This window comes from Mugil cephalus, chromosome 1 (genome assembly GCF_022458985.1).
Source record: "Mugil cephalus isolate CIBA_MC_2020 chromosome 1, CIBA_Mcephalus_1.1, whole genome shotgun sequence".
Lineage (NCBI taxonomy): Eukaryota > Metazoa > Chordata > Actinopteri > Mugiliformes > Mugilidae > Mugil > Mugil cephalus.
This window is the reverse complement of record NC_061770.1, coordinates 21,323,436-21,350,724: the sequence shown is the minus strand read 5'-3', so window position 1 is coordinate 21,350,724 and position 27,289 is coordinate 21,323,436. Positions and strand designations below refer to the sequence as shown.

Sequence of the window (27,289 nt, the reverse complement as noted above, 5' to 3'; positions counted from 1 at the left end):
ATGTGAAGGGAATCAAAAAAGAGAATATTTTAAAACTGATTTTTTACACTAAGGATTCCAATCTATTATCGGTTGACTGCAAACAAGGTATTAAGAGACATAGTGAAAGTAATGTTATCTATAACAATGAATGACCTGCTGTGTAAAAATAAGTGGGGGGAAAAAAAAGATTGAAGAGGAAGTAGCCACTTCCTCTGAGAGAAATATAACCGGAGCAGATGGAATAAAGTTTACCTTGAAGACTTGTAGCTCCTCCAATGTGACTTCCTCTGTCTCTAAACTGTTCCCACTGTGCAGGGCAATGACCTTCAGTACTGTACCGCTATCTGAAAACAAGCACAGACTGGATGTTTTGCAGAGCACAAATAAAACTTCCACCTCTCTTTTACCTCGTAGCGTTCTTAGCCACAACAACCTTGTTTCTTGACGGAGTGGAAAGTTTAATTGTTCACAGTATAAACATAATTCATCATTTGACCAATGGAAAAACTGCCGTCGCGCCGAAAACATCTAATGATCTAAAAAATGATCTAATGCGCAGAGGTTCCTAAGTTCAGAAAGGCAATGAATCACACAAACGTACCTGTTCCGATGAACATGACATCATACTGCCCATCCTCCGCCTCAACCCGGTCCACCACAATTTGTTTCAGCTTGTAAGGAATGTTCGCCTTTACGAGCACAGGTTGGCGCAGGGCTGGATGCACCGGGCGCCACATCAACGGGTGGCTGCGAGCAAACTGCAGCACCGAATCGGGGAAGTCCTTTGTGCTGCTGAACTCTCTGCCGGGCTGGTTGATGATTTTACTGGGGCACTGAAGAAGCAGAAAGAAGGGGTGAGGACAGTGATGAAGGGTAGAGGAACTTGTATAAATCCAAGGCCAACTGGCTCAGTCTTCACTGGACGTGGGGGAAATAGAAGGAGGCAAGTGCAGATAAACAGAAGTAAGACTTGAAAGCAACACTGCTTTGCCCATTTTCCACGTTGACTTCACATTCCCACCATTTTCAACCATACTCTGGGTGTGCTTTCCAGAACTGTGGCCTAATCGTGGTCTTAAAATCTTCTAAAAGAGCCCTCATTACCAATTTTATTGTGCCTGAATACTTTGGATGAAAGTTCACAGCCACGATTTTAATGTTATGCGCTTGGAAACGTTTCTATAGAGGCAGAGTTTGTTAGCAAGAACCCCTCTTATGTTTGTCACTGTGACAATGAGAAAATGAATGTGCTCGTACTTGGCAAAGATAAATAATTGACAGAGCGAAAAACATGAACTACATGAACCCTGAATTTGTCCCCGAGATCTTTCTGAAGCATCCTTAGTCTTTGCCACAATAAGCTATTCCATTTTATTTTCTACAGTGCAACTGCTGGACACATGTTTAATACAACTATGGGTAAGAACATGACAACCGGTAATGCACTGGCTCCATTGAGTCTACCGGTGGCAAAACCTATCATGAGTGATGGGTTTATGTTCCTCCAAAGATGACTCACCCTCTTCAAAAGACAGACACTTCATTTATGTCTCCTGTCACAATAAAAGCATGATGCCATCTGCAATATGTCTTATTAAGATCAATGAACTCAGCATTAAGGACGAAGAGCCAGACTTTGTCTTGTTGAGCACTTCTCTCGATTCACAAGATTCAAGTTTGAAGTTTGGTTCATACTCAAATGGCAACCAAATACAAAAACAAAAAGAGTGCTCTAGGGTACATTTTCTGAGTCACTCGGAAAATGAGAGGAGAACTGACGACAAACGAGACAGAATCAGCTAGATGATTAGATCCTTGCCAGTGCGCATTTGGATCCCAACTCTCCCAATTTGTTTGCTCCCAATTTGTTTGTCTAGTGTGATCGGTGGATAGTCAGTGTTGGACTCTGTGCATTTGGTGAGCTAATGCCAGGCTTGTGCACGCTAACCACAGCAAAGCTGGGAAGGCGAACACCAGGACGTCAAAATGAACCCTTTACAGAGAGAGGAACTGCATTTTGAGATTCCACTTCCACACATATTGAGAAGTGGTGGTTGAGAAGTGTGTGGTTTTCAGCCAGCCAGTCAGAGATGATCAAGCAAACATTCTCAAGTCTAATCAGGTTCCATTGTGGTCTGCTGGGTCCACCTCTGCATGAACAGTGAGCACAACTGCTTTATTAGGTACAAAGAAGTGGCTTTACATTGACGTGATAATGTGTATGTTGTATCAGCACTTATGTTTTAATGGTATAAACACATGTTTACATCTTTTTTACCACTTAAGTGCAAGGAACCATATAGACCCCTTCACAGTTTGTAAACAGTGTGACATTTTTTGAGGGGCGGGGCTTAACTGGAGGCAAAATATCTCAAACACTATAGCTTGTAAACATCGGTTAGCGTATTTCAACGGACTGTTTGGCAAGAATGGATGTGGAATACACACATTTTGCAGAATATATTAATACACTCACTCCCCGAAACCGCGAATGTTCTTTTAAAAAGTTGACTCTGACTGATGGGACTATATTCACCAACTCCTACACTCTCACTCACTGGATGGACGATTTGACCAAAGGAGAACACAGAGGACTTTATCAAGTGAAGCCTCTCCACCATATTACAAGATATTACAAGAAATAAGTGGAACCACTGTGTAGGGTAACGTAGCAAATGCAACTTCTGCTTGGACAACCCTGAAACACAAAATTAATGTTGCGTTAGCTAGCAATTAGCATTAGTATTACATATAACAAGAGTCCCCCAAATAATGAAGAACTCAACTTAATTTATGAAGGGCTCTATATGGTAACTTCATTACTCTTGATTTTCTACATGAAAATGACATTTTTTTTTTGAAAATGTCACAAATGTAAAATAGTCTTCTTGTGCCCTGCATTAACACTGTTTGAATTTCCAAGTATTTCAGTGAGAGTCCTATTAAGGGTTAAGCAACAAGTATCCTTTATTTGTACTTCAATAGTGTCATTTTCTTTTGAGAATATTTGGGTTAGCTGCCAGTCCCTTGAATGCCAGCTGCCTCTGTTAAATGTTATGCGTTCAGCACAATTAACTAAATGGTTTAGCGTTGCATTAGTCACAAATATGTGAACCCTACAGCACCGCACTCGAGCCAAGTTCAATGTGAGCGTGGTGGGGGGCGTGGGGGATCATACTCGAGTTCGTTACGAGGCGATCACGCACAAACCTCTGAGCACAAGCAACCCAAACAAACCGAGAAATCTCTGATTTCACAGAGACGACGTGTTTGAGATGACGAGGACATTTGGATGAGGAGAGAGCCGTCGATAAATAAAAGTGACATTACAGCCCTGAGTGACTAAAATGAAAGATGGGGCTGACAGTTTTGCCAAAAATCGACGTCTGACAAAAGCAGAGAGTGAAGTGAGATTGATGTCCTTGAGCAAGAAAGATCCACGAGAGAGCTGTTAGTCATTTGATCGCCTTATTATAGGAGGTAAGGTAATCCTGCGAATATTATAATATTGTGACTCCAGACTGTAACTCTGTGTGGAAGAAATATTGTTACTCCTGCTTATCACAACAGTAACTGATCTATCCAAAGGCTCTGCAATGGTCTGGATTCAATTTCAGAAGGGGGATTTCAGCTGTGCAGGGAGGTTACACTCAAATATGCACAGGCAACTTTTGATGGTTTTATAATGTAATGAGAAAATGCAGCCTGTCTAAGTAAACCCAAGTCCGATTCTCCAACTTAACTCTATTTTTTTGTTTGTTTTTGTGGTCTGTATTTGTTTTACAATAAAAAACGCATCCATTGTAAATCCTAGAATGCAGTTTTAGCAAAGTTTACCATTTTTCCAGATAATACTGACTTAAATCATCTTTAATACAAACAATCTAGTGACAATAAGTTTGAACTCCTTGAAACATACATTTATTCTGTATTTGCTCAACTGGACGTACTTACACACTCATAATCGCGCAGCCCCTTCATTACATGTCCTGGCTGTGTCGGCCTATTTCATAAAACCACTCACTTGTTTGTACTGCACATAAAACCTAAACTGAAAGAGCTTCCAAGTAGATTCTCGACTTATCAAAACGTTGCTGCAGCAGGTCGACTGCTTTCAATCTACGGCTGAGAGCCAAGGGAGAATTAATGAGGCTGGAGAGAAGGTATGTTTGGCAGCCTGCTCATTTCTATTATCACTGTGTATGCGTTTTGCATAAATGTGTATCCAGTACAGTATGTATTGTGTAAGACCCTCAGGGCTGCAGAAAAGAAATTGATCCACTGTATCAAAGAGATTCAGCTCAGGAGATTAGCTGGAGTTTACGTTCTGAAAGCTTTTGTGGTTTCATTCATTTCCACAACTCCACGTATCGGTTTTAATGAGTTCAAGATGATATTTTTGACCAAACTTTGTTCAGGTAACTAAACATTAAAAACCCTATGACGATAAACAACACGAGGACAACAGACATATAACTAAATTAGCAGAAGTCTTGAGTGCATGGCAAAATACACCCATCAGCCACAACATTTAAAACCACTGACAGGAGAAGTAAATATCATCAACCATCCTGTGACAATACAATGTTCTGCTGGGAAACTTTTGGACCTGGCATTCATTCATGTGGCCACGTACCACCCACCTAGACCAGACCACGCACCCCCCCACCTCATAGCAACGACACTACATGATGACAGCAGCCTTCCCCACAGACACACACACAAAAACAGTTTGGGAACAACTCGAAAAAACATGAACAGAAGGTGTTGACCTGGCCTTCACATTCACTAGATCCCAAACTGATCAAGTATCTGTGACCCACACTAACAACATTACATATAACACAACAATATGCACACTTTAAATGCAATCTAGATCAGCAGAAAGTGTAGCGAGTTTGCGTTTCTAACACGATCTTTTATGCTGGACATGGTTGTCAGCGTGGACATCAGAGACAAATTCAAGTTTATAGGTTAATAAAACCTCACACCAGTGTCCAGCGAGGATTACCATAAAAGCTGCAGTAAATCCCCAATATTACCATTCACAGATCGCTTTGTCTGCTGAAGGATCAGTTCTGACACAACTTTAATGACGTCCAGACCTGATTCCAATCCGACCAATATCCAAGGAGGATAAATCCACCAAACCTCCCTCAAATTAATTTTTAAATTTCAGACCTCTTATTTTGCAACTCTGGGCGTTTTTCAGCAGAAAAATCTAGGTTGCTGCTATTGATTCAATAAGAGGATAGGGGTGAATATCGTAGCTGGAGCCAAACATCCAGCTAGGATAAACAGCCCCCTTTCTTTCCACGTCTGTGCTTCCTCACTGCCCCTGGAGTTGTCACCTTTTTCCTCTTTTCCTCCTTCCCTCAGTTTCAGGCCCAGGCATTCCTTCTAATCAGGGAGTGAAACCACAGAGGTGTCTGCTCTATTCTCACATTATTGGTACGTTCCTTCCGCCTCAGCGCGCTCTCATTCACTCTGGTAATGAGGTGGAATTATATGTGCGATAAAACCGCGTGCCTTGCAGACACACGCGTGTTTGTGTGTGTAACCAGACTGAGTTACACTGATGTGGCTGACAGAACATGACAGAGGTCCCTGCCGAGAGTCCAGATGTAAACCAGGAGAAGGGTCTGCACTGCATACAGTCACCACAGCTGCACTACTGCATGGAGTAGTTTACTTTGCTGATATGGAACCTTCTACACCTCATCGTTAATGTTTTTATAGCATTTCTATCCACTAATATTTATCCTCCTTAGTTTCCTGTACATAGTTTGGACCTGAGTAACTGTTTCTGAAACCATAATTACAACTACTAGAGAGACTTGCAGTTGTCTCCGCTTCTAGACGTCCTCCTGTTATTTTTTGTGTTATAAATTTTTACTTTAAAAAGTCCTTTCTTTTCAGTTTCCTGCCCTTGCCCCTTTTTTTCCTCCCTTGTGACTATCTGATTGCTTTCACCTGCCTCTTGTTACACTCGCTTTCCATGTGTGTTTAGTGTGTGTGTGCGCTCTTCCTGGGCGTTTATCAGAACCAGGTACACAAATTTCCGACTTGCATACTTGGTAGTTCAGACTTGACAAGTTATACTCTGAAGTATGGACTCCGGAGGACGTCTGTTCTGGAAGCACACTTATATATCTGGCAGCACCAAGTCCACACAAGGTTCATATAAGAGCAGGGCAAGAACAAATCCTTCAATGTTCTTTAAGGATCAATTGAGTATTCTGAATTTGTATATTGATTTCTGTGTGTGTTTGGAGGTTTTCTGGTTTTGTTTCTTTTGCATTGGACATTTTCAGCCTGGACTATGAATCCTTTCCTCGTTTTGTTCCATTAATCTCCAAAGTTCTGTACTTACATCCTCCTTCTGCAAACATGGATATTGAAGAGGACAGTTTGAAACTGACTCTTTTGGAGTGTGTTTGATAACTGATACAGAACAGAAAACTGTGAAACTGTGTCTCATAATCACATGAAAGGCAGGACATGTTTCCCTCTAACATAGCCAGGTTGTAGAGTGTGTTAAGCACAAGAGGGCAGTTAAGACTGGACTAGTGTCAGATATGATATACTTGGCAAACAATCACTCACCACGCCTGGTCTTGGATAGGGGACCCTGCCTTCATAAACACCCCACTGATAGTCGGGACCCTCTTTATGAGCGAAGGGACCATTGAAGGCTTCTCTGATGTCGGCCATACGGTAAACACACACAGCGAAGCCCTGGAACACGTTACTGTGGAGAAGAGAAGGGGCGCACACTTTACACATCTAAATCACGAGCTGCCTCTTCACAAGACAATCACAATATATTCTGTACTAGCAGTTTTATGAGTTAAGATGGCACATTAGGTGTTTGTAATTTGACTACCAATGAACCAGGGGAAAACACAAACGATAGGCCAAGGCAGATTGAAGTAAGGTAGATAATGGGTTAATTCATTAAGCACCATGTGGATTTACCTGATAGTGCTGAAAATGGCGTAGACATCAGGGTTTCTCTCATCCTTGGTCCTCAACAAGAAGACATCCTCTGTTTTTATGTAACGGAAGACAAATGTTAGAGCATGTATTTGTGAACCAGCATTTTTGTGAGCAGATGTCTGTGAAGATTCTACATTTATTTTCTATAACCGCTTGTCCTCTAGAGTCGAGATATACCCTGGAGAGGTGGCCAGTCTATCTCAGGGCTAATACATACTAAATATACCTGCATGCATACATATATACATTCACGTTCACATGCACATCTATGGAACATGCAAACTCCACCCAGAAAGGCCCCAATCTCATCCAGGTCAATAGTATATACAAAAAACATAAAATTAAATATTACTGCTTGAGTATGTCTGCCAATGTACATTACAAATGCAGACTCTCATACAAACAGCTACATTATGACGTATCTCACCAAGCTGGTTGAAGTGTGTGTCAATGCCGTGAGGTCCCGGTACGGAACAGACCAGCCTGGCTTTGATGAAGGTGCTCCACTTATTCACCAGCACTCTCTGGCCCCCAACATCGTTCTGGTGGAAAATACAAATTAGAATGAATCGATCTATATAAAACACATCTGCATATTTACCTCCAAACACCCACTCTGACGTAAGGTGTGGCCATGTATATTTTGTGAAATAGTGTAGGGCGTAAGGTTTTTCTTTGTATATTTCCATAGTTTTAGGCAATGGAGCAGCGATCCAAGGCAATCAAGGAGAAGAGTGGAATGTTCTTGGATCGGTTGCTGAAAACCAGAGTGCAACAAGCAACAAACGGTATCGCCTTTCCAGAACAACAGAAACGAGGCTATAAAGTGTCTGCAGATGTGTGTGTGTGGCCTAGATCTGGATATGTAATAAATATCCGACTTCTTTAAGTTTATCCTCCTTAACTATCTGATTACCTTGATGGTAAACCTCAGTTTAAATCTTGTGCATTTGAAAGGAGACAAAAAAAAAAAAATATCCAGTGGTTCAGACACCCATATTCACATATCCAGGGCGATAAATGAAATGAAATCAATAAAAAAGGAACCTGCTTTATTGGACACATGCCACAGAAACAGTCTCCTTCTTTTCTCTAACATTAGGGAAGGGATGTGTGCAAATCTATTATGCATGGCTGCATGTGTGCAATGTAAATCAGCGGCAGTAATTGGCATCTTGGTGAAAAGCCCCAGAAGTGACAGAGAAGTAATGACAACTTTTCAGATTTGCCGGAGGAAAGAAAAACGGGGCTGAGGAAGAATATTTATATGAGTGAGAGGCAGGGAAAAAGAAGGGAAGCAAAGACGGAGCTGGATGTTTGAATCTGGACTTTTACGTGAGACTTTGTTTGAGAAGTTTGTTCAAACTCTTTTGGCACAGAGCACCAGTCCTCAAGTAAATCCTGCAGCTGCGTGTGTGAATGTGTTGCATGTGTGTGATGCATACCTGTGTTTGCGTGTGGTTCACATAGCACACATATGGTTCTCTAAAGGCAAATCTACGCGTGAAAGAATGTTACAGAGCGTGCAGAGCAGATGGAGATCGCAGTTGGGAAAATTTGACAGCTGTGTGCGTTTTGGAAGGGCGAAAATGAGTCATGATGCCTTCATAGTCATTTGGGGAAAGCAAACATCTGATTGCCCCAAAAGACATTTTGTCTTTTCTACAAGACGGTTTGCAACGCCAGGAGCATAAACCCATAAAACCATTACCACCTGTTATGGGAAGTTAATTTTTATGTGTCCGTGCAGAAAATGGACTCTAAATCAAATTACTACTTTGCCCTTTTCTAGCTCAGTGGCCTAAGTTAAAAAGGACCACCATACTTAGAGTGAAACACACATTTAAACGTCTCTTTCTTGCATGCATTCGTGCACGCGAAAAGTGTGTAGGTCATCTGATCTGATCAGGCTCTACCTACCATCAGAACATCTTTCAATCTTATGTGCATATGTGTGCATACCTGAGATGTTTGGAAACTTTCTGTGGACTGTTATCTTATCATTTACGATCTGTCAAGTCACAGAGGCCATATCTCCAAAAAGAGAGATCAATGTAGCTAATGATAATGCTTTACTTAAGTCAGCGTTGCTTTCTATCAAAAAAGAAAATAAATATGAAAAAGAATCTTACCGCACACACTCGCCCGACTCGTGTGTGTATGGCCCCCTCCCGGTCGCCTGCCTCTGTGGCCTTCTCAGTGAAGAAGAAATACACTTTGTCATTGTCTCTGTCGTCGTTGTCCGGGATGAGGTGGGCTGCGATGAACTTGGGGTCTGTGGTGGAGATGGAAGGACGGAAAAGAGAAGGGAAACGATTTGAATCAAATTTTATTGCAGCAGCAGTACTACTTATACGGACAACGCATTTTAACATGCCACTTCATCCTCCGTGTCATGGCTACGCATCATGGTTGAATTAAAAATCTACCAGGCTGCATCTGTTGCATGGCGTGCACGGATCAGTTTTACGCATATAAAGAGATTAAAGATGCAAGTATTGTCACAATCATGTTAATTCCTCTCAAGAACCGGAAACATTTAAGAATCAGTCCAGATGATTCCCTGCAAAATATGACCAGGTACACTGGAAATTTGCTGATAGTACTTTTTCACTGTTACAATTACACATTATTTAGCTCATCAGTCACATGTACAGCACTATGAATTCATGTTATAACTTAAATACCTACATAAGTAGGTATAGAAGTAATGACTGATTGACTGATTTATCATATCATGACATGGGTTGAGGACACTGACTGGCACAGACTATGAAGCATCACAACAACCATAGCCAGTCAGCTTTATTTGGCATTTAAACATATATAAACTTTTGTTATCTTCTTTTAACAAATCCAAACAAACATACTAGGAGCATTGGGCAGCCACACAAAGTGCCCAGGGAGTAGTTTGGGGATTTCAGGTACTTGCTCAAGCCACCTTAGCTCTGACTATAGAGGAAACTGACCTCAGTGTCCCAAAGCTGCTTCTCTAACTACTTTTTTTTCTACTTTGGCGGTACTCAAAAAGTTCATTCACATTCACTCACTCACACACCAATGGTGGAAGCTTCCATGCCATCTACCCTCTGAACCACCCGCATGCCATCTTATCAATTAACTAGTTAACTGTACCAGCTCTAAATGTACCCAATTATGCATTTATCTGCTCAAATCTAATCTTAACACAACAAAAATGAACACTGAAAAGTTACCATGAAGGAGTTTCTGGTCAGTCTCTGTCCTCATGGTTGAGCGACCTCCCATACTCCTGAAGATCACGGAGTCTCTTCCCAAGAAATCTGCAGTCAGTCCCGTGTACAACTCGCCACCTACACAGAGGCATAGACAGAGGTGCACGGAAAAGAGACGATACTTTTAAAATGAGTGGCTAGAGAGGAAAAGAACGGAGGCGTGCCAGCAGCAGTGTTTGCAGACATGTGTTTCAGTGCAGTGAATGAATGTCTGCAATAAAGTTAAAGAGATTAGGGAAAATAAAGGCCAAGTCTGTCGCAGAGGAACTTTAAGGAAATCATAGGTGACGGGGAAAATATCTGTGGTTTAGGCAAATAAGCAACAACACGGCAGGAAAGAGGGGATTAAACAAATCCAGCACAAAACACACTAGAAGAGGAATATAATACCCAAGCACAAGTACACTTGATAAGTGCATCCTCCACCGAGACCATCAGTGTTCAAATACATGCGAAAATCTTCTCACTTGAAATAAAATGCCAAATCTTTCCTTTGGCATGTTTCTTTCTTTGGAAAAAAAAAAAAGCTTTTAGCTGTCAGGGTTATCTGACATTAGACCCGTGACAAGGTACTTGGAAATCATGCAGGAGAAAATCACTCCTGTCAAATAGTGACCTTTAAAGCGTAGCTGTTCACAATAATTCTATTTGTTTTTTTTAAAAAACTTAACAGATTTCAATGTTTCGCAGCTATCGTAGAAACTGAATCTGGTCGCAGGCTCTCCCTTGTGACTTCACGGGTGAGATTATTTTATTTGGCTGGAGTAACGATATTAGAAACCCACACATTTCCTTCTTAAAATCACAAACAGACACACATCTAGACATCCTCCAACTTATGCGGTATGACATAATCTCACAAGCAAACATAAACAGAGGCATCGTAATAAGTGTTGACAGGGACTGGGGAGTTGAGCTGTGTGTATTTTTGGAGAAAAGAGGGAAGCATTATTAAGTTGATAATTGATTAATAGGATATTCGTCCAAGTTTACAGTTTCAGTCTTGGCATCACACCATAATGACATGAAATGCATCACTTTGTTTAGAAGACTCGCAAAACTAAAGTTTTATCCGCCGCGCTCATGTGACACACCCTCACTGACCTGAGGGAGGCCTGAAAACATTTGTCTTTGTCACTCTGCAGTCTGGTGTCCTGTCTATAAACTCAGTCTGTGACCTGCAGATTTCCAGTTAAAACATATTATAAAAGATGCTTGAAAAATGCTATAAAAGATGCAGAACAATACAGTCGCAGGACTAAAAACTGTTGTTTCAATCAAACAGACAATAATGAACCTAGTTCTACTAGCTCTACCTAGTTCTGCACTTACTGCAAGGAAACTCTGTTCACTTCCTACCATCATTTTCACCAAGCTGGTTTCAGGCTTGGTTGCACCCAGATTGTACTTCACTGTAGTTTAAAACATGTCCTTTTCAAAAATGGTGTTCCACCTGGTACTGTATTGGGCCTATTCACCTTAAGAATTAAAAGAAAACTGGGTCATTTATCACTGCTGAAGAATAGGCTAGAACTGTCTATTCACATTAATGTTCTGCATATTTCACTCAGACATATTTGGAGTAGGAAATATACAACACAAGAGGGTTACCTTGGCAACCGTAGCCTGAAACGTCCATGAGCGACAAACTATCAGCTGCAAGGAGATGGTCTCCATCTTCTCCTAGCATGTACAATTCATTCCACCGTTACTTTCTGCTCGTATTGACCTGTCTTTGAATGACCTGCATATAAAAACCTATTCAACAGATACTGATGAAAGAAAGAATTCTTTCACTAGTGTCTGCTGAATACTTTTGTGTATATTGTTCTGTATGTACCTCTGTGAACAATACACATCACTGTTGAGGTATAAACTCCACTAAATATCTGGCTCTAATTTGAAATTTGCCTGCCAAACACAACACACACTCTGGGATCATTTCTGATGCTGAAAAGCGTCCAGCTGCAGAACGAGGAAGGGATGTGCGGTGTCTGTCTACGGGTGCACAAATGCACCATTCATGCCTCCACCCTCAGCGGCTCCCAGGACTGTCCTTCACCGTCATAAATCAGTGTTATTTCACAAGCTACAGTAAATACCTAATGACATACAGAGAGAAACACCCAGAACTATTTAACCTAGACGGCAAAGGTCCAAAAAACGTATGTATTTATATGTGTGTCGGAGTCAAGGAAATTGTTGTGAGTTGCTGTTAGCAGGATTTTGTTGCTGTAAAACACTGTGAAGCTCTGTGCAGAGAGGAAACAAACCTGTGTTTGGCAACACTAAGACTCACAAAATTGGTGTATTGTACAGTATAACACATTGCATCACAAGGTAAGAGATAGAAAACCACAATTGCCTTTATAGAGGCAGACAGGACACAAAGGAAGTGAAAGCTGTATGTCCTGTACCAGAGCACTATGTGGCAAGCATCATTCTTATAGATTTTAGCCAAATCAGTTGCTACTGACACCATATATTTTTCCATAAAGTACTGGAGAAGTAGTTTAATATGTAGACCAGACAGTATCACGTACCACTGAAGGTGCTGGCGAAGGGGAAGCTGGGATCATGTGGGACCTTTCCTCGTCCATTCTCCACATTCAAGGGATCCATGGCGAACACGTGCTGTGAAGGACAAAAAATCATTAATTCCATAACGTCAATCCCTCATTTAAAATTAATGAATTACTGAACCGTGGTTTATATATGGAAAACTGTTTCAACAGTGTTTCCACAGCTTTCGGTGAGCCCACTGACTAATTGTCTTGCTCGGGAAAATTTCAACAGGTGCCCAGACCTTTTATAAAGGATTAACTTATCTAACTGAAAAGCTGTTCTTTTTCTTTTGTCCCTCTCATTGCCTATATAGGACAATAGGAAAAAAGTGTCTGGTTTTAGTTTCACTCAGTGTTTCAGATTTATTTGTCCTTTTGCCGAACTCTGCGTCCGTCTGGGAATGAAGGCGCTGTCTGAGATAAGAGGAAATGCAAGATCAGTGTAGTTTCAAGAGTTCAGACGAGTTTCAACACCCGGGTCCCAGTTCAGATTAGTCTTTAGAGCCGTGGAGTCACCCGGGTAATAGAAAGAAAATAGAAACATTGTTTTTTAGAGTGAATAGAGCGGGTTTTAAACTTTAAAACTTTATCTACGATAAAAGAATGCTGATTGTTGTAGATTTTATGACTCATAAGGTCATAAAACTCACTGACCACATACTCTACAAGCAGAAAACTCATAAGACATAATTCATGAGATTTACAGAAAAACATTCTTTTAAGCCTCTGTAGCCAAATAATAGACAGAAAAATATGTATCAGGTGTATTTTTTCTTGATAAAAAACCCTGCTGCTCAGATAATGATGTGTTTCCTGCAACAGCCATAGCAGATAGGTTGAAGTTTCAAGCCACTTTAACCACAAAAATGAATAAAAAACTTTATATTAAACTCATGTCCAGTGTAAAAATAAGGAAGCAATTAATGCAACAGAGGGGTTCTTTATTCACCACTTAGTAAAGTTCACCTGCCCAACGTCGTCCGCATCCTTGGATTGTGTGATTTTTTGGGTCAAGAAAGGGTCAGTGTGGATAAAAAGCCTTTTGTTTTAATGCTTCCCACTTCAAAGCCACCGATGTACCAGGCTGGTTCTGCCACAGCCGCCTGATCCATGTGAGTCCGAAAGGCAGTGAACCTCCAGGACGAAAGGGGGAATAGAAAGTGACAAGACCCTACAAATGCCGTAACCTTGTGTTTGAAGTCCATATTACTGATTTAAGTGTCCTTACGGTGAACTCTGCGTGTCTCGGTCTGAGTTCCTCTAATAGACAATGGGGTATTGTTACTAGGTGGGCGAGTCTTTGACCGAGCACAGATCACAGGGGAGATGATGACATTGAAGTCGGCTGGACGAGAAACACAGCGGACACACAGCGGGCAATGACACACCCACATGCTGGAAGTTTGGTACATGCACCAACACATAGTCAACAATACAATAGCTTCGAATTCAGTCAATAAATCTCACAAAATAACTTCTTTTTCCAGCATTTAGAAAGTTCTCACACACTTTAAATTTTAGATGATGTGGGCTTTTTTAAAATTGAGATCATAGTAGTAAATAAATATTAAAAAGGACTATTTCTGGTTCTGCATCAGTATGATTGATAAGGATTTTCATGTATCAATTTCCCAAGACTTATACTGTACTTAATGTCCTTCATTTTGTGTTTATTCATTTTTAGCCAGATCTTGCTTTTTCATTTATTCTTCATCTTAAATGTCGGCTTTCTGTTCTCCATGTCTTTTCTCTGCAGAGGTCTTTTAGCTCTCTCGTTAGTCATTGTTAGTCTTTCAGCACCTATTTGCTCTTGTGTTTAAGACAGCGTCACTGAGTCTCTGTGTTACTCCTGAACCTCGTGTGTGTGTGTGTGTGCACTTGTGCATCTATAGATAGACATATATATTTATGCGTCAGACTGTGTGGAGTTTCCGTCAGAATGCCCATGTCAGTCTGCGATATCTCATTGTGATCCGAAGGAATGGTGCGACCGCCTGTGCAGCTGATTAGACCGTCAACGTCACTTTGGTCAAACTCTGCCAGAACAAACATACACAAGGGCTGTGATACGCACACAGAGAAACATCCAGGCCACTCCGTACTCAGCTGTGCCAAACAAAATACATTAGATCCCCGCTGCAACGCCACTGAGACGAGTGACAACTAACACACGTTTTGAAAACCTGACTTTGTTTATACATTAGCCTCTGTCTTATCCATTATTCAGTTTTGCACCTTGCGAAATTACACATCTTCTCTCTTGCACATGAACCACGAAATTTAATAAGGAACTAAACAAAGCCTTGCATAGTAGTTCTATACTCTGTAAGCCTTCTTCTTGGATCTGGAATGACCGCTAGTGTACTCACAAGACGTTTCATGAGGTAGACTAGTGAAAATAAATGCATACAGCCTTGGATTAAGTCCTCCCTCATGACTGTTCTAATGTTCACTTTACGTTAATACATAAAAAAGTAAATGGTCATTCTGATCTTGTCCATTGACAAGCTACAAAGGTTTTCAGTGGGTGTTGATACCGTACACAGGGACAGATATTCTCTGTGTACAGTAGACATTACTGAGCCTGTCTCACTTTAAGAAACGTAAAAGTGTTAAATCATAATGAATGTTCTTGACTTTGCTTTTGAGTGTCATTATATACTCACTATTTCACAATTTTGTTTTGCCGTGGAGGACAAATCCACTGTTGAAGTTGCATTTATAATAGTTTTAACTTAATAATGATGCTTGGTTGCTTTTGTTATAGGGAATAAAATTATAGAAATGTTGAAGACGAGTCCAGGAGTTAAAAAAAAAAAAAGTACCTAACACAATAAAACACCACCAGACCTAACCCTAACCCTAACCCTACTGCAGAAATGCACCTTTTGCTTTCCAAGCTTCTTCTAGTCATCCTCTTCCTCCTCTTATTTCCTTGCTTCCTAATCAAAGATTTGATGAAGTACAGGTTGGCTGGTGCCTCATGGATGGATAGAATACTTACAACAAACCATGGTGGCTATCTGTTAATCTGGATCATCTGTTTTATGTCTGAAACCTCGTGTTTCTTTATTCTTTAACACTGGATAACCTTCATCCATGCATTTAGTCGCGTAGTCTGATTGTGCAGCCGTCTAAAGTTTCGATACTATATACAGTATGTCTCAGAGTCTACAGCTTGGATTCACTTCAGGCATCTTAAAGTCAACTTGGACGGCCAATGACCCTCACTCGACTCTATGTTGTACTTGGCTTTTTCCTAACTGTCCAGTCAAATAACGACTGCTCTCTGTCTCTGACCATACAGATCTAATTCTTTCAAAAGCACGGGAAGCTCAGTTTCTCATGTAGTCTTTTTTTCTTTGCCTTTCATTCTTCTTTATTATTTGTTTGAATCTTCTTCTGTGTCCACAGAGCTCAACTGTTCATCTCAAGAAAGATTATGAAAACTCTTAAAGAGAACACAGAAGAGAAAATTAGAATGAAGAAGGTGAAAATAAAAACACATAAGGTAGGAACGAAATTGCAAGAGATGTTCGCGATACTTACAGAGAAATAGCCATGAGTCAAGAGTATAGAAATGGGGGGAAAGAAATAAAAAGGAGCAAAAATGGTTAAATTAGTCCAAAATTCTAACTTGGACGTCATACCAACATCACCGCCCACAAATTATTTGTGGTGGAAACTTGGTCTGGATTTCCTCCATTGGGAAATTAATATGTTCTTTAAGAAATCTGCAGGTCAATCAATACAATTGTGGACAGAAGAGTAACAGCGATGCACAATGTTTCAAAAGATTCACGGCCAATGAACAAGATTTATGCTGGTTTGGGATAATTTTTGGTGGTCTTACTAATGACTTTTTAATGCTGATTTGAAACAAAACCCAAGTGCGTTTACTGTTCCCAGGACAGTGCACAGCTTGTGCCACTTTCCAGAGGCTAGCGAACCACCGCTCCATCACCCTATTAGTGGATATCATGATGAAATTTTTTAGCAGCCAGATGTGAGTTGTTGATGGTGGTTGGCTTCTGCCATTTGTTGCTAGATGCATTGCTTTTTATGAAATTATATACTGGTGTAGGCAATGTGGGTGGGTAAAATACTAAACAATATCTAATATTTCATTATTTATGGCAGCTTTTCAAAAGCATTTAGGCTGGAGACTATTAGCTGTGTCTGATAACTCTGCCAACGTAGTCATACCTGCCATTTGATTGTTGTTGGCTGTGATTGGTTGGACTATTCAGTTGCGCGCAGAGGTATTTTTTTGTCTGTATCAGTTGAAATGTGACCCATCATAGTGTTGTGTGGGTCTCTCTTGACTCATCAGAGAATGGATATGGGCCTTCTGAAGGTGTCCTGCGGTGTCCAGCAACAAGATATCATTAGTGGGAGGCTTCTGGGTCCTATGGGTTGAGGGGAGGGGTCTCTGTGGATCATCCCACAGATACTTGATCAGTTTGGGATCTAGTGAACTTGGAACCCAGGTCAACACCTTGTGCTGTTCTTTGTGTTTTTTGAGTTGTCCCTAAACCGTTTAGTTTTTTTGTGTGTGTGTGTCAGGCTGCATCTTGCTGGGAATGGCTGCTGCCATCAAGGAGCGTCATTGCTATGGGGTGGGGGTCTCCGGTCTGGTGTGGGTGGGTGCTACATGTCTAAGTAGCATCCACACGAATGAATGCCAGGTCCAAAAGTTTCCCATCGGAACACTGAATTGTCACAAGATGGTCAACGTTATTTACTTCTCCTGTCAGTGGTTTTAAATGTTGTGGCTGATCCGTGTATGTTGCCATGCGCTGTAGACGTCTGCTAATTTAGTTATGTCTGTTGTCCTTGTGTTGTTTATCGTCATAGTGGTTTTAATGTTTAGTTACCTAAACAAAGTTTACTCAAAAATGTCTTCTTGAACTCATTAAAACCAAATAAAAACAATATGTGGAATTCTGCAAATGAATAAAACCACAAAAGCCTTAAGGACTTTCACTTCAGCTAATCTCTAGTGCTGGATCTAAAAGTTTCCCAGCAGAACATGGAATTGCCACAAGATGGTCAATGTTATTTACATTTGAATGTGCATGATTCTTTTTTTTTTTTTTTTTTTGTTAATCATGTTTGTGTGCGTTTCTGTCTATATCCCTGCATATTTATGTTCAAGTTGGTGTCATTTGTTTTTGTTAGGGTTAGGGTTAGGGTTGTGTGCGTGTGGTCTTTTGTGTCGCCGCCGTATTGCAGTGGTTTATTTTCACATCTTCATGTGTGACGCTGGTCAGGCCCGGGTGTCACTCACCGCGGGGACACAGTTTATGTGAGTGCATAAGAGCAAGTGAGAGACGAGGAAGAAAAAACACAAGAGACACGGACTACAGATTCAGATTTTTAAGGAAAAGACACGTTTGTTTAGTTCAAGTTCTTCCCTGAATGGCCAGATGAAACTGTCTATAACCCATGACCTCCCAGAAAGAGTGGAAAACACTGTTTGTGTTGGCAAAATAAATTTCTTAGTTTTTATCTTTGGAGAGAGGCATGGACGTAGTTGGGGTTAGCCAACACTGAAGGGCACTGACAGCAGGTCCAATTTAATTAAAAAGTTGAACCAAGCCCATTTCTCTAATTTTAGAGGCTTTGTGTGAAACTTGCGACATTTAGACGACAAACGTAAGACACGGGGGAGATGGAAAGATTATGTCTATGTCTGCCCCTAACAGAGATGAAACACCTAGGGGGTCAAAGGTCATCCCACCCAGGGTCCTGTCCGGCTCGCAGCCTTGGTTCCTGGGAGAGGTCAGACAAACAGACGGGCTTCTCCACCAGTTAACGTTTGACTAAATAAATGGACAGGCTCCCTCTGGTGTCGTTCATTCAGACAGACTCTGGAAGAGCGATGATGGGACACACACTCAGATACTCAAGCTGGAAGGCAGCTGGTGTCTTAATATCACTTGGGACAGCTGAGGGTCTTTTGGAGTTTTGACAGCCGTACAGCTGACAAAACCAGCTTCAGGCTTTTTATCAAAAGCTTGGGGGCGATATATATTTGTTGGAATAAGGGGAACATAAGGGAAACAATTCAACATATTTGAACTCAGTAAAATAAAATTCAGCTGTATTTTTAACACTTTGGTTTTTGTTCTTGACTAGCCGAATCTCAAAAACAACGCACTGCACTGTCCTGGAAAGCCCTACTGAGGAGTGGCCTACTTTTCATAACGTCTATTTGTTTCATCCTGAAATGAAGTGATTTTCTTCCTCTGTTGTTCGGTTTTTCTGTCACTTTTCCTTGGTTCCAACTATGCAGGCCGCAGTATTCAGTCACTGCGCTAAGGTGATTCACCATGAAAAAGATGTGTTCTGTTTTTCATGGTACACCGTAAAACAAAACAGTCCAAACCACAGGGAGGATGACAGATTGAAAGGGAGACAGAAAATGGCACCAGAAGGAGAACACGCACTGTGCACATTCATAAGAAGAAACTGAAACATGGTGTAATGTACTTTCTGTTCTTTATATGCACACAGAAGCCACACACACCACCACACACGCATACACTCAAAGGTTGGCACTCTCCCATCCCACTGTCTCATTTCCTTTACACAGCTCTTTGCCAACACCCAGCCTTTTTCTCAGCTCATGTCCACTTTGACCCCCTCCCGCTGGGCCAGGCAGGGCGGCACACTGGGCAACGCTTCTAGTGAAATGCTGTGAAACACATAGCTAGAAGTCTGTCTTAATAGCCCCATTCATAGATGCTTGTCCTTTTAAATGGCTTCAAGTGTGAGACTCTGCAGAGGGTCCCAGAGCTGAGTGGATGTGTAGAGAGCCAGTTGAAAAGATGCATAGAGGGCCGGACGCTGCAGCTGAGTAGCCCAACAGAAAAACTCACAGCAGAGCTGGCCCACAGAGACTTAACCTCGAACCTCGGGGATCTGTGAACAGACCACAGCCAGTCTCAAAAAAAGCTCATTGGCACCAGCCATATTTGTTCCATTAGCCTGGTTTCCTCCAAGGATTGCTTGGAGGCCACCCAGTGATTTGTCATATTGTCACATCACTCATACGTTTAGAATTCTGAAGATACAGAAAAGTATGAGTAAGAAAATGCAACATGCAGTTATCAGAGTCAGTACTCAGCATTGTATTATTGGCTGAATTATTGTTGATTATTCCTATCTGACACAATGAATTTGTGAGCAAATGAACGCCATGAACTCATGCTTCTTTGCGTTATGGGAATTGCTCGTTTTGTCGACCCTGCAGAAAAGAACCACCCAGCTTATAGCATACTTTAACTCACTGTTTTAACTCAGTGTCTAGTTTGATCGTATGCTTTATGGTTGGATCTCCAAGCTTTCAGCAACTGCCGCCATGCACCATAACTTCATACGCAGCTGTTCCAGGACAATGAAAGCCAGCATTGAAGGTGCACTGAAGCTGGCCAGCAGCAAAAAGGCACACAAGAGGAAACTGAGACATTTAGTTATTAATGAGAAAGGTATTATTCTCAAGAGAGTGAGGCCAAACCAGAGCTGAAGTGTAAGTGAATACATATCCACCCATATCTGTCGTATTTGTGAGCTAATTGGCTAATGGTGTATCCTGCAAGTTTGTTTTATAGAAGTGAATGAGCAGTGTTGAAGGGTCAGTATGTACACACTGGGGTGGTTGAATAGCTCCAGAAACCCCCTCCTCCTCTCCACTATACACATTTCCGAACACAGAGGATATGATTAGCCAGCTAGGGTGAGGCGAGAAGTTCTTATTACATTGTCATCTGAAATTTATATCTTTTCTAAAGGCAACTAAAGGTAAAAACCAAAGAACCCACCAACCAATACTCCAAATGACGGCACAGTTCTTAAAAAAATAGCATGCGCAATTTACATTTCCGCACATATTGAATTCGAAATTGACCACTGAAATGTTGGGTCTTGCTCAAAGACACTAACCACTTATTATATTTCTCTATTATATTTCAAGTCTGTGTGAGCAGCAGTAAAGGTGAACGGATGGTTTCTACATGTGTGGTTCCCACCATGAAACATGAAGGAGGAGGAGGTGTGATGGTGTGGGGGTGCTTTGCTGGTGACACTGCTGGTGATTTATTCACAATTCACGGCACACTAAACCCGCATGGCTAGCACAGCATTCCGCAGGGACATGCCATCCCATCTGCTTAGCTCTCAGTGGTTTGCTCTTCAATTAACCCCAAACACTCCTCCAGGCTACGTAAGAGCTGTTTGACCAAAAGGTAGAGTGATGGAGTGCTGCTTCAGATGACCTGGCCAACAAAATCACCCAACCCAAACCCAGCTGAGATGGCTTGGAGTGAGTCGGACTGCAGAGTGAAAGTAAAGCAATGACCAAGTACTGAACAACACCTCTGGGAACAAGACCATTGGAAAACCTTTCCAGGTGACTACCTCATGAAGCTAATTGAGAGAATGTTACTCAAGTAAGAGGAGGCTACTTTGAAGAATCTGAAATATCGTTAGCCTAATAGCATACTTGCCCAAGTCATATTTACATATTTTTGGAAAACAAGAAAAAACACAATTTTTACCAAGCCCATTATGGTTTTTATTGATATTGTAACAGTAACTCAAAAAATTACTTACGCAATTATGGTATTGGGCTGATGATATGAAACATATTCTGATTAGTTGAACACTTTTTTAAATCAAGATAGACAGCAAAACTGCTCCTCTAAAGTGAAGCCAAAGCAAGTACAGCTCCCCCTGGTGTGTGGCTGCAGTATAGGTCATAAGCTCCACCTCCTCCATGTTAGTGGGTGGAACTTGAGTGAAGTAAAACACTAAAGTACACGTCAAATAATACTTTTTCAAGGATTGTTTGTGTCATTTTATGTAGTTAATATGATTTTGATACATGTTCTAGTCGTAAGTTTTGTTTTAGCTAGTTATTTGACGTGATATATTGGTGACTACCAGCTGCCATGCCAACTGCACCATAATGCAGTTGCGTGAGACCGTTAGGGTTGTAACAAAAAAAGTTTAAAAAGTTCCTACATTTCTTTAGAACTGGTGGAAGTGGTGCCTAACATAGTGCCTGTGAAAGTTCTCAGTCATCCAGGTCATGGTAATTCAAAAGGCATTGAATAAAGGCAACTGGACTTGTAGAATTTCTTGAAGACGTTTCGCCACTTATCCGAGTAGGCTCTTCCATTCTAAAAGATTAGTGGGAAGCTGAGGTTTAAATAGGAAACTGGGTACTTACCTGTCGTTAAGAGGGGGCACTGTGTGCCTAGGCTATTTACCCTATGAATGGGGTTCTAATGAAGCCATTGTCAGTGCGAGCCTCCAGTCTCAAGTTGCAAATGGTGTTGAAACTTCTAGGGGACAGAAGTCAGGACTGTGTTGTAAATAGATGCAGATTGAATCTCAATCCACCTCCTGTGTTTAGAGAAGGTTTTTCCACTTTGACATGGATGGCTTCCTTTACTCCCCTCCCAAAACTCTGTTCTCTCTGGCCACGACTTTGACGTTGCTATCTTAGATAGATAGCAAACAGTAGCTTCATTAGAGCACCATTCATAGGGTAAGTAGTCTAGGCACACAGTTTCCCCTCTTAACGACTGGTACGTACCCAGCCTTAACGGAAATTAGTGACACCATTTTCTGATGGGTTTAACCCACAGAGCTTCCTATTTAAACCTCAACTTCCCACTAGTCTCTCAGAACTGAAGAAGATACTCAAAAGAGTGGCATAACGTCTTCTAGAAATTCTGCAAGTCCAGTTGCCTTTATTCAACACCTTTTGGCATATCATAGTATTAATTATACGAAAACGCATGAGTCTGAAGCCGGGTCATCGTGGCTCCCATGTGGCTCTGACTCTATTGGTCTGGCTCCAAACTTGTGAGTCTGGAGCCAGACTAACTCTCTGGTGCAGGCCGCTAACTCTCTGATTCGTGGGCAAACCGCTGTACCTACCAAACCACAGCCGTCCCTAATGTGTAGTAAATGTGGAAGAAATGGCAATATGTAGTAGTAGTAATAGAATACACTTAGTTTTCAGTTTCTGACAGTTCTCCTTCACAAGACCCCCAGCGGGCCCCCCGCTTACCTCCCCTCTGTGCCCCACGTAGATGAAGGCACACATGGGCTGGAAGGCACCGGTGCCACACGCCAGGAGGTGTGTGCGGTTGTATGGCTGCAGGAGCCGGACAAAGTTGGCGCACTCCGTCTGCAAAACACAAATATGTACACACACAAATTAAAACCGAGATGGAAATTTAACTTTTAATAAAAAAAACATGTTGTTGCTAAATCCTTTCCTTTATCGGGAGTGCTAGAGCGAGATTAAAGTGTCTCAGTGCAGTCTAGCTAACAAACTTTCCATTTAAAAGCGGCCATTAGTTTCTGTGCAGGATAACATTCACTGTTGCACGCATGTTGCACTCGCATTAAATAAATCAAATCACAGTATCTGTCATCCAGACAAAGTTGGTTTTCAGTATACTGAAAAGAAGCGTAATGATTTCTTAACAAGGCCTATTGAACCCACATGTTGTAATGAGGGCCAAGAAACGAGCTTTATTAGATAAAATGAAATGTAATAGCCCCCCGAAGGGCTCCTATCTTCGATTATTGGATGTCAGCCAAAGCCAAAGATTCATCACATTCAGGTCAAAGTGTCGCCCCAAACATATCCGAACTGATTATTCCATGTTAGTTTTGTGGCGAGGACACAGATAAATAACAATAAATCTGAAGTTAAAAATGGAGCTTTTGCAATGAGACAAAGATGCATTTCCATGGACGAGCCAAATCTGAAAAATAACAGCTGCAACTGCGTCATAGAGCTCTCGAGTAACAAATAAAGAAAGAATGAAGGTGGACAAAAGAGAGCGAGAGAGAGAGAGAGATATCGGTGACGTATGAGATCAAGGACAAAAGATGAGGCAGTTCAGGAAACAAGTATAAAGTCACACAAGTCATCTGTACAACGTCAAGGTCCAGAGGAAGCAGAGGGCACGACTCCTTCCTTCTTCCTGTCTCTAACAACAGTGGCCGACAAAAGCGGGTAAGATCCGAGAAGGAAGGAATTGGCTGGTTGTCATTCCCTCAAGGCAGTCGGGTCAAACTCATATCTGCACAATGACCACCAAGACTGTGTGTGGATGCATTGCAGTGAGGGTCATGTGCAGATACTGAATGAAATAAGCTGAAGTGGAGCTTTTCCTTAAATTACATCTTGTGCATTGTCTGTCTGCACATCCATTCCGAGACCCTGCATGAGACTTTGTGTTTCTCCAAGTCCAGCAAATGTGTTATTTTGTTTGTGGCCTGCATCCCTATACTTGGTGTTGTAGCCAAACACTTAATCACTGTTGATCATTTCTTTGAGAGCTGCAGACCTTGTGTAAACCAGTTTACGTGGTTGCAACGCTCCCCTCCGCTGGCTCGTCTCTATGTCCAAACAAAAACCAGCAGAGGAATAAACAGAAACACGTTCAAGGTTTTCATTAAATCGCATTTGACCAGAAACTAATGAATGCGTAAGTATGGCAAACACGTGTATTCCCATCGACAAAGAGGGGATGTCATGGAGCAAATCACTTTTATAAAGGATTTCCCACATGTGCTTCCCTCTAATTTGTCATCTTGAATCAGTGCTTTTGACAAACAAGTGCAGAATTTATCTCCAGACGACTTTAATCATATCCTAGCGGGACAGAAGTAGAAACTGAACACATAGCTTGTGTCTATACGCTGTTAAAGAACATTTATAAGGACTAGTAAAACCTGAACATGGAGGGTGAATAGAAATATCTCTTTCCTTTGTTTCCGCTGTACTATTCAGGGAGCCGTCTCAGAGAGCCGCGCGGCCTCGGAGAACACGGAAAGGAATGACACGCTGAAAAGAGGAAATATAGCTCGGCTTTCCCACTCTGGGATTTTGGGTTTTACAATTCTGTGTGGTCTAAGTGAGATTAACTGGCAATAAAGGGGGTGGAGTGAAGCAGAAAATGAAGTGGTCTGATTGCTAAATCTGGTCCTCTCGCACTGGGAGTCAATGTCAGGGAGCGGCCGGGGATTGAAAAATCGCCGCGTTAATAGCCGAGGTCATGGTGAAAACAAAAAGCTCACAATATTCATTTGTTAACCTTTGATTATCGAGGGAAGGTTGGCCGACCGCACGAATTCCTTTCTCAGCAATCACACGGTTTAAACGTTGAAATCATCCACAAAATCCACAGTTGTGTATCTTGGGGCTTAAATATGTATATGTAGCATTTTAAATTACCTCTGACTGAGAATTCTCTTGATATCATTACCATAAACAAACAGGAACACTGCCAAGATGTCTGGCAACTTTTCTCGGTCTTTCATAATTCATAGTACGATTCTGGAGCTTATTATTCAGTGATAGGGTTCAATGGTTAATAATTTAATAGTAGAAAAACACTTCACACGGTTGAACCTTTTTTTTCCTGCTACTGTTTAAAAAAGTTTTATTTGATATCGACTGTATATGTGGATAGTAAAACTGAATTTTGATCACATTTTAAATCATTTTAAAAATGAAAAACTTGGTCAGAATAAAGTAGAGGTGACTCCAGGTCTAGAATACAGACCAGGGGTCTTCACAGGACCCCAAACTGATGGAGAGATGAACTAGGGACCCCCTACCTACCTGCTATATGTGTTCTGTAATGTTGTAATGATATTTATATATATATACATTATTATTATTATTTTGCAATCAATGTGAAGCTATCCCGTATCCCTTTACTAAAAGGGATAAAAGGGAAATTTTAATTTGTGTGTATAAATGTATATAAAAATGTCTAATCAACCAAAGTGTTTTTTTTCTCTGGGTACTCCGGCTTCCTCCCACCGTCCAAAGACATGCTCGTTGGGTTCACTGGTGATGCAAATGTCAGAGAGTATTTATCACAGTTGTATTTACGTCAGAATGACAACAAGGCTTCACTTGATTTGATTTAATTCAAAACAAAATCTGTTCTTGCTTTGGTGGAATGCATCATGTTTGATAAAAACCAAAGAGGTTGAAAGTGACGCAAAATGTGAATACGCCACAGTTTCCTCAAATGTCCACTTGAGGTTGCCTCCAAAGGTCAATCTCCATAAACTTGTGAAATGTCTCACTTCACTGCAGAAATAAATATTTTTACAGCCTGATACAAAAAACAGTTTTGGTCTCTTACAATTTATGACAACTTTTTTTATTTTTTTATTAAGCTCATCTGTTTAAACTGTACATAGTTTAGGCTTTGGTCATTTTGAGTGACACAATCCATCACCCCTTTGGCCGTCTTAGACTTATCCACTGGCTGACTCCACCCAACTTCACATTAAAAATATTTATACGCAGTCCATGGGAAGGACGCTGAGTATCTGAGCCACCAGTGAGATGCTGCTTGGAGGAATTGAGCTAAGAGCGAAGGAAGCTCCGCTGCCAGATATGTTTTATGAGGTCTGACCTGGGTAGGGAGAGGCAGGTTTGGACGCAGAGAGCGGATTCCAGTACAAACAGCCAGTGTTCGGCAGAGAAGACTCTATAATACTAACAGGAAATGGGGACCAACACAGTACGAGAGCACACTGAACAGGACCTCACGCACAAACACAATCACAGACACGCATAAACACTAAGAAGGCAAGTTCAAAGCTGGATGTACTGGTCCGTCCAAGTCTTTGGTCTCAGCTGTTGTTTGATCCTCAAAGCCACCAGCTTTCCTGAGTGCCTCCCAGACGCTGCTGAAAACACTCAGTCATGTCAGGAAACCCTGGCCAAAGTGCACGAGGGGATTTTTTTCCAAATATCTAATGACAACGGCGGCCTTGTAACCAATCGAATTATTAATCTTGGGTTAGGAAACCGCAGGCACCTCCTCGGCTTCTTCCTGGCAGACTTAAGAGCCGCGGTGGGCATTTAGCAACATCTGCAGCATCTTTTTCTCATTAATAATCAACAAAACAGTCAAAGGCTACAAAGAGAAGCCTTGTGTGAAGTGCCAGATCTGGAGCACAAATGGTTTACTAATAGCCCGGCATTATGTTTAGTCTAATCACATTTATCACATTCTGCTTCAAACATATAGATTGATGCATGAGTCCGTGCAGAGACGAACAGTCGAGGCACTATTTTACCTCCAATGCCAAACTTGTGCTCCGTGCTACAAGTTTGTGCACCACATGACTCTGAATCATGCCACATCAGCCCTGACGCCGAGGCTGATCTGATGATCGGTCCAATTGGCAAAGCATGAACCAGAAAAAAAAAAAATGCGTTAACAGCCAGAGCAAGACGGCACACGCACAGCTCAAGTCCCCCAGCGCCTCCCTCCTGCCTGCTATTTATTTGTCTGATCCGTGATTAATGATGATGTGGGTCACGAGGTGGAAGCGCTATCATTTTGTGTGTCATGTGCATGACACACAAAAAGGGAGCGTTCTTGCAAAGTGAAACAAAAAAATATGCACTTGTCTTTCTCAACACTA

General features: G+C 41.5%; 1 protein-coding gene across 2 annotated transcripts in view; it reads right to left on the bottom strand.

Moving 5' to 3' along the window:
• sema3bl (sema domain, immunoglobulin domain (Ig), short basic domain, secreted, (semaphorin) 3bl) overlaps positions 1 to 27,289 on the bottom strand; it is a 67,231-nt gene that overhangs the window by 6,951 nt on the left and 32,991 nt on the right. For both annotated transcript variants that reach the window (XM_047600822.1, XM_047600830.1), the window contains exons 4-12: positions 22,884 to 23,003; positions 12,779 to 12,869; positions 10,197 to 10,313; positions 9,114 to 9,256; positions 7,409 to 7,523; positions 6,961 to 7,030; positions 6,589 to 6,733; positions 584 to 815; positions 235 to 326 (exon numbers count right to left, since the gene is read on the bottom strand). In XM_047600822.1, coding sequence (XP_047456778.1) covers positions 235 to 326; positions 584 to 815; positions 6,589 to 6,733; positions 6,961 to 7,030; positions 7,409 to 7,523; positions 9,114 to 9,256; positions 10,197 to 10,313; positions 12,779 to 12,869; positions 22,884 to 23,003 — 1,125 coding nt within the window. The remainder of the gene's footprint in view (positions 1 to 234; positions 327 to 583; positions 816 to 6,588; positions 6,734 to 6,960; positions 7,031 to 7,408; positions 7,524 to 9,113; positions 9,257 to 10,196; positions 10,314 to 12,778; positions 12,870 to 22,883; positions 23,004 to 27,289) is intronic.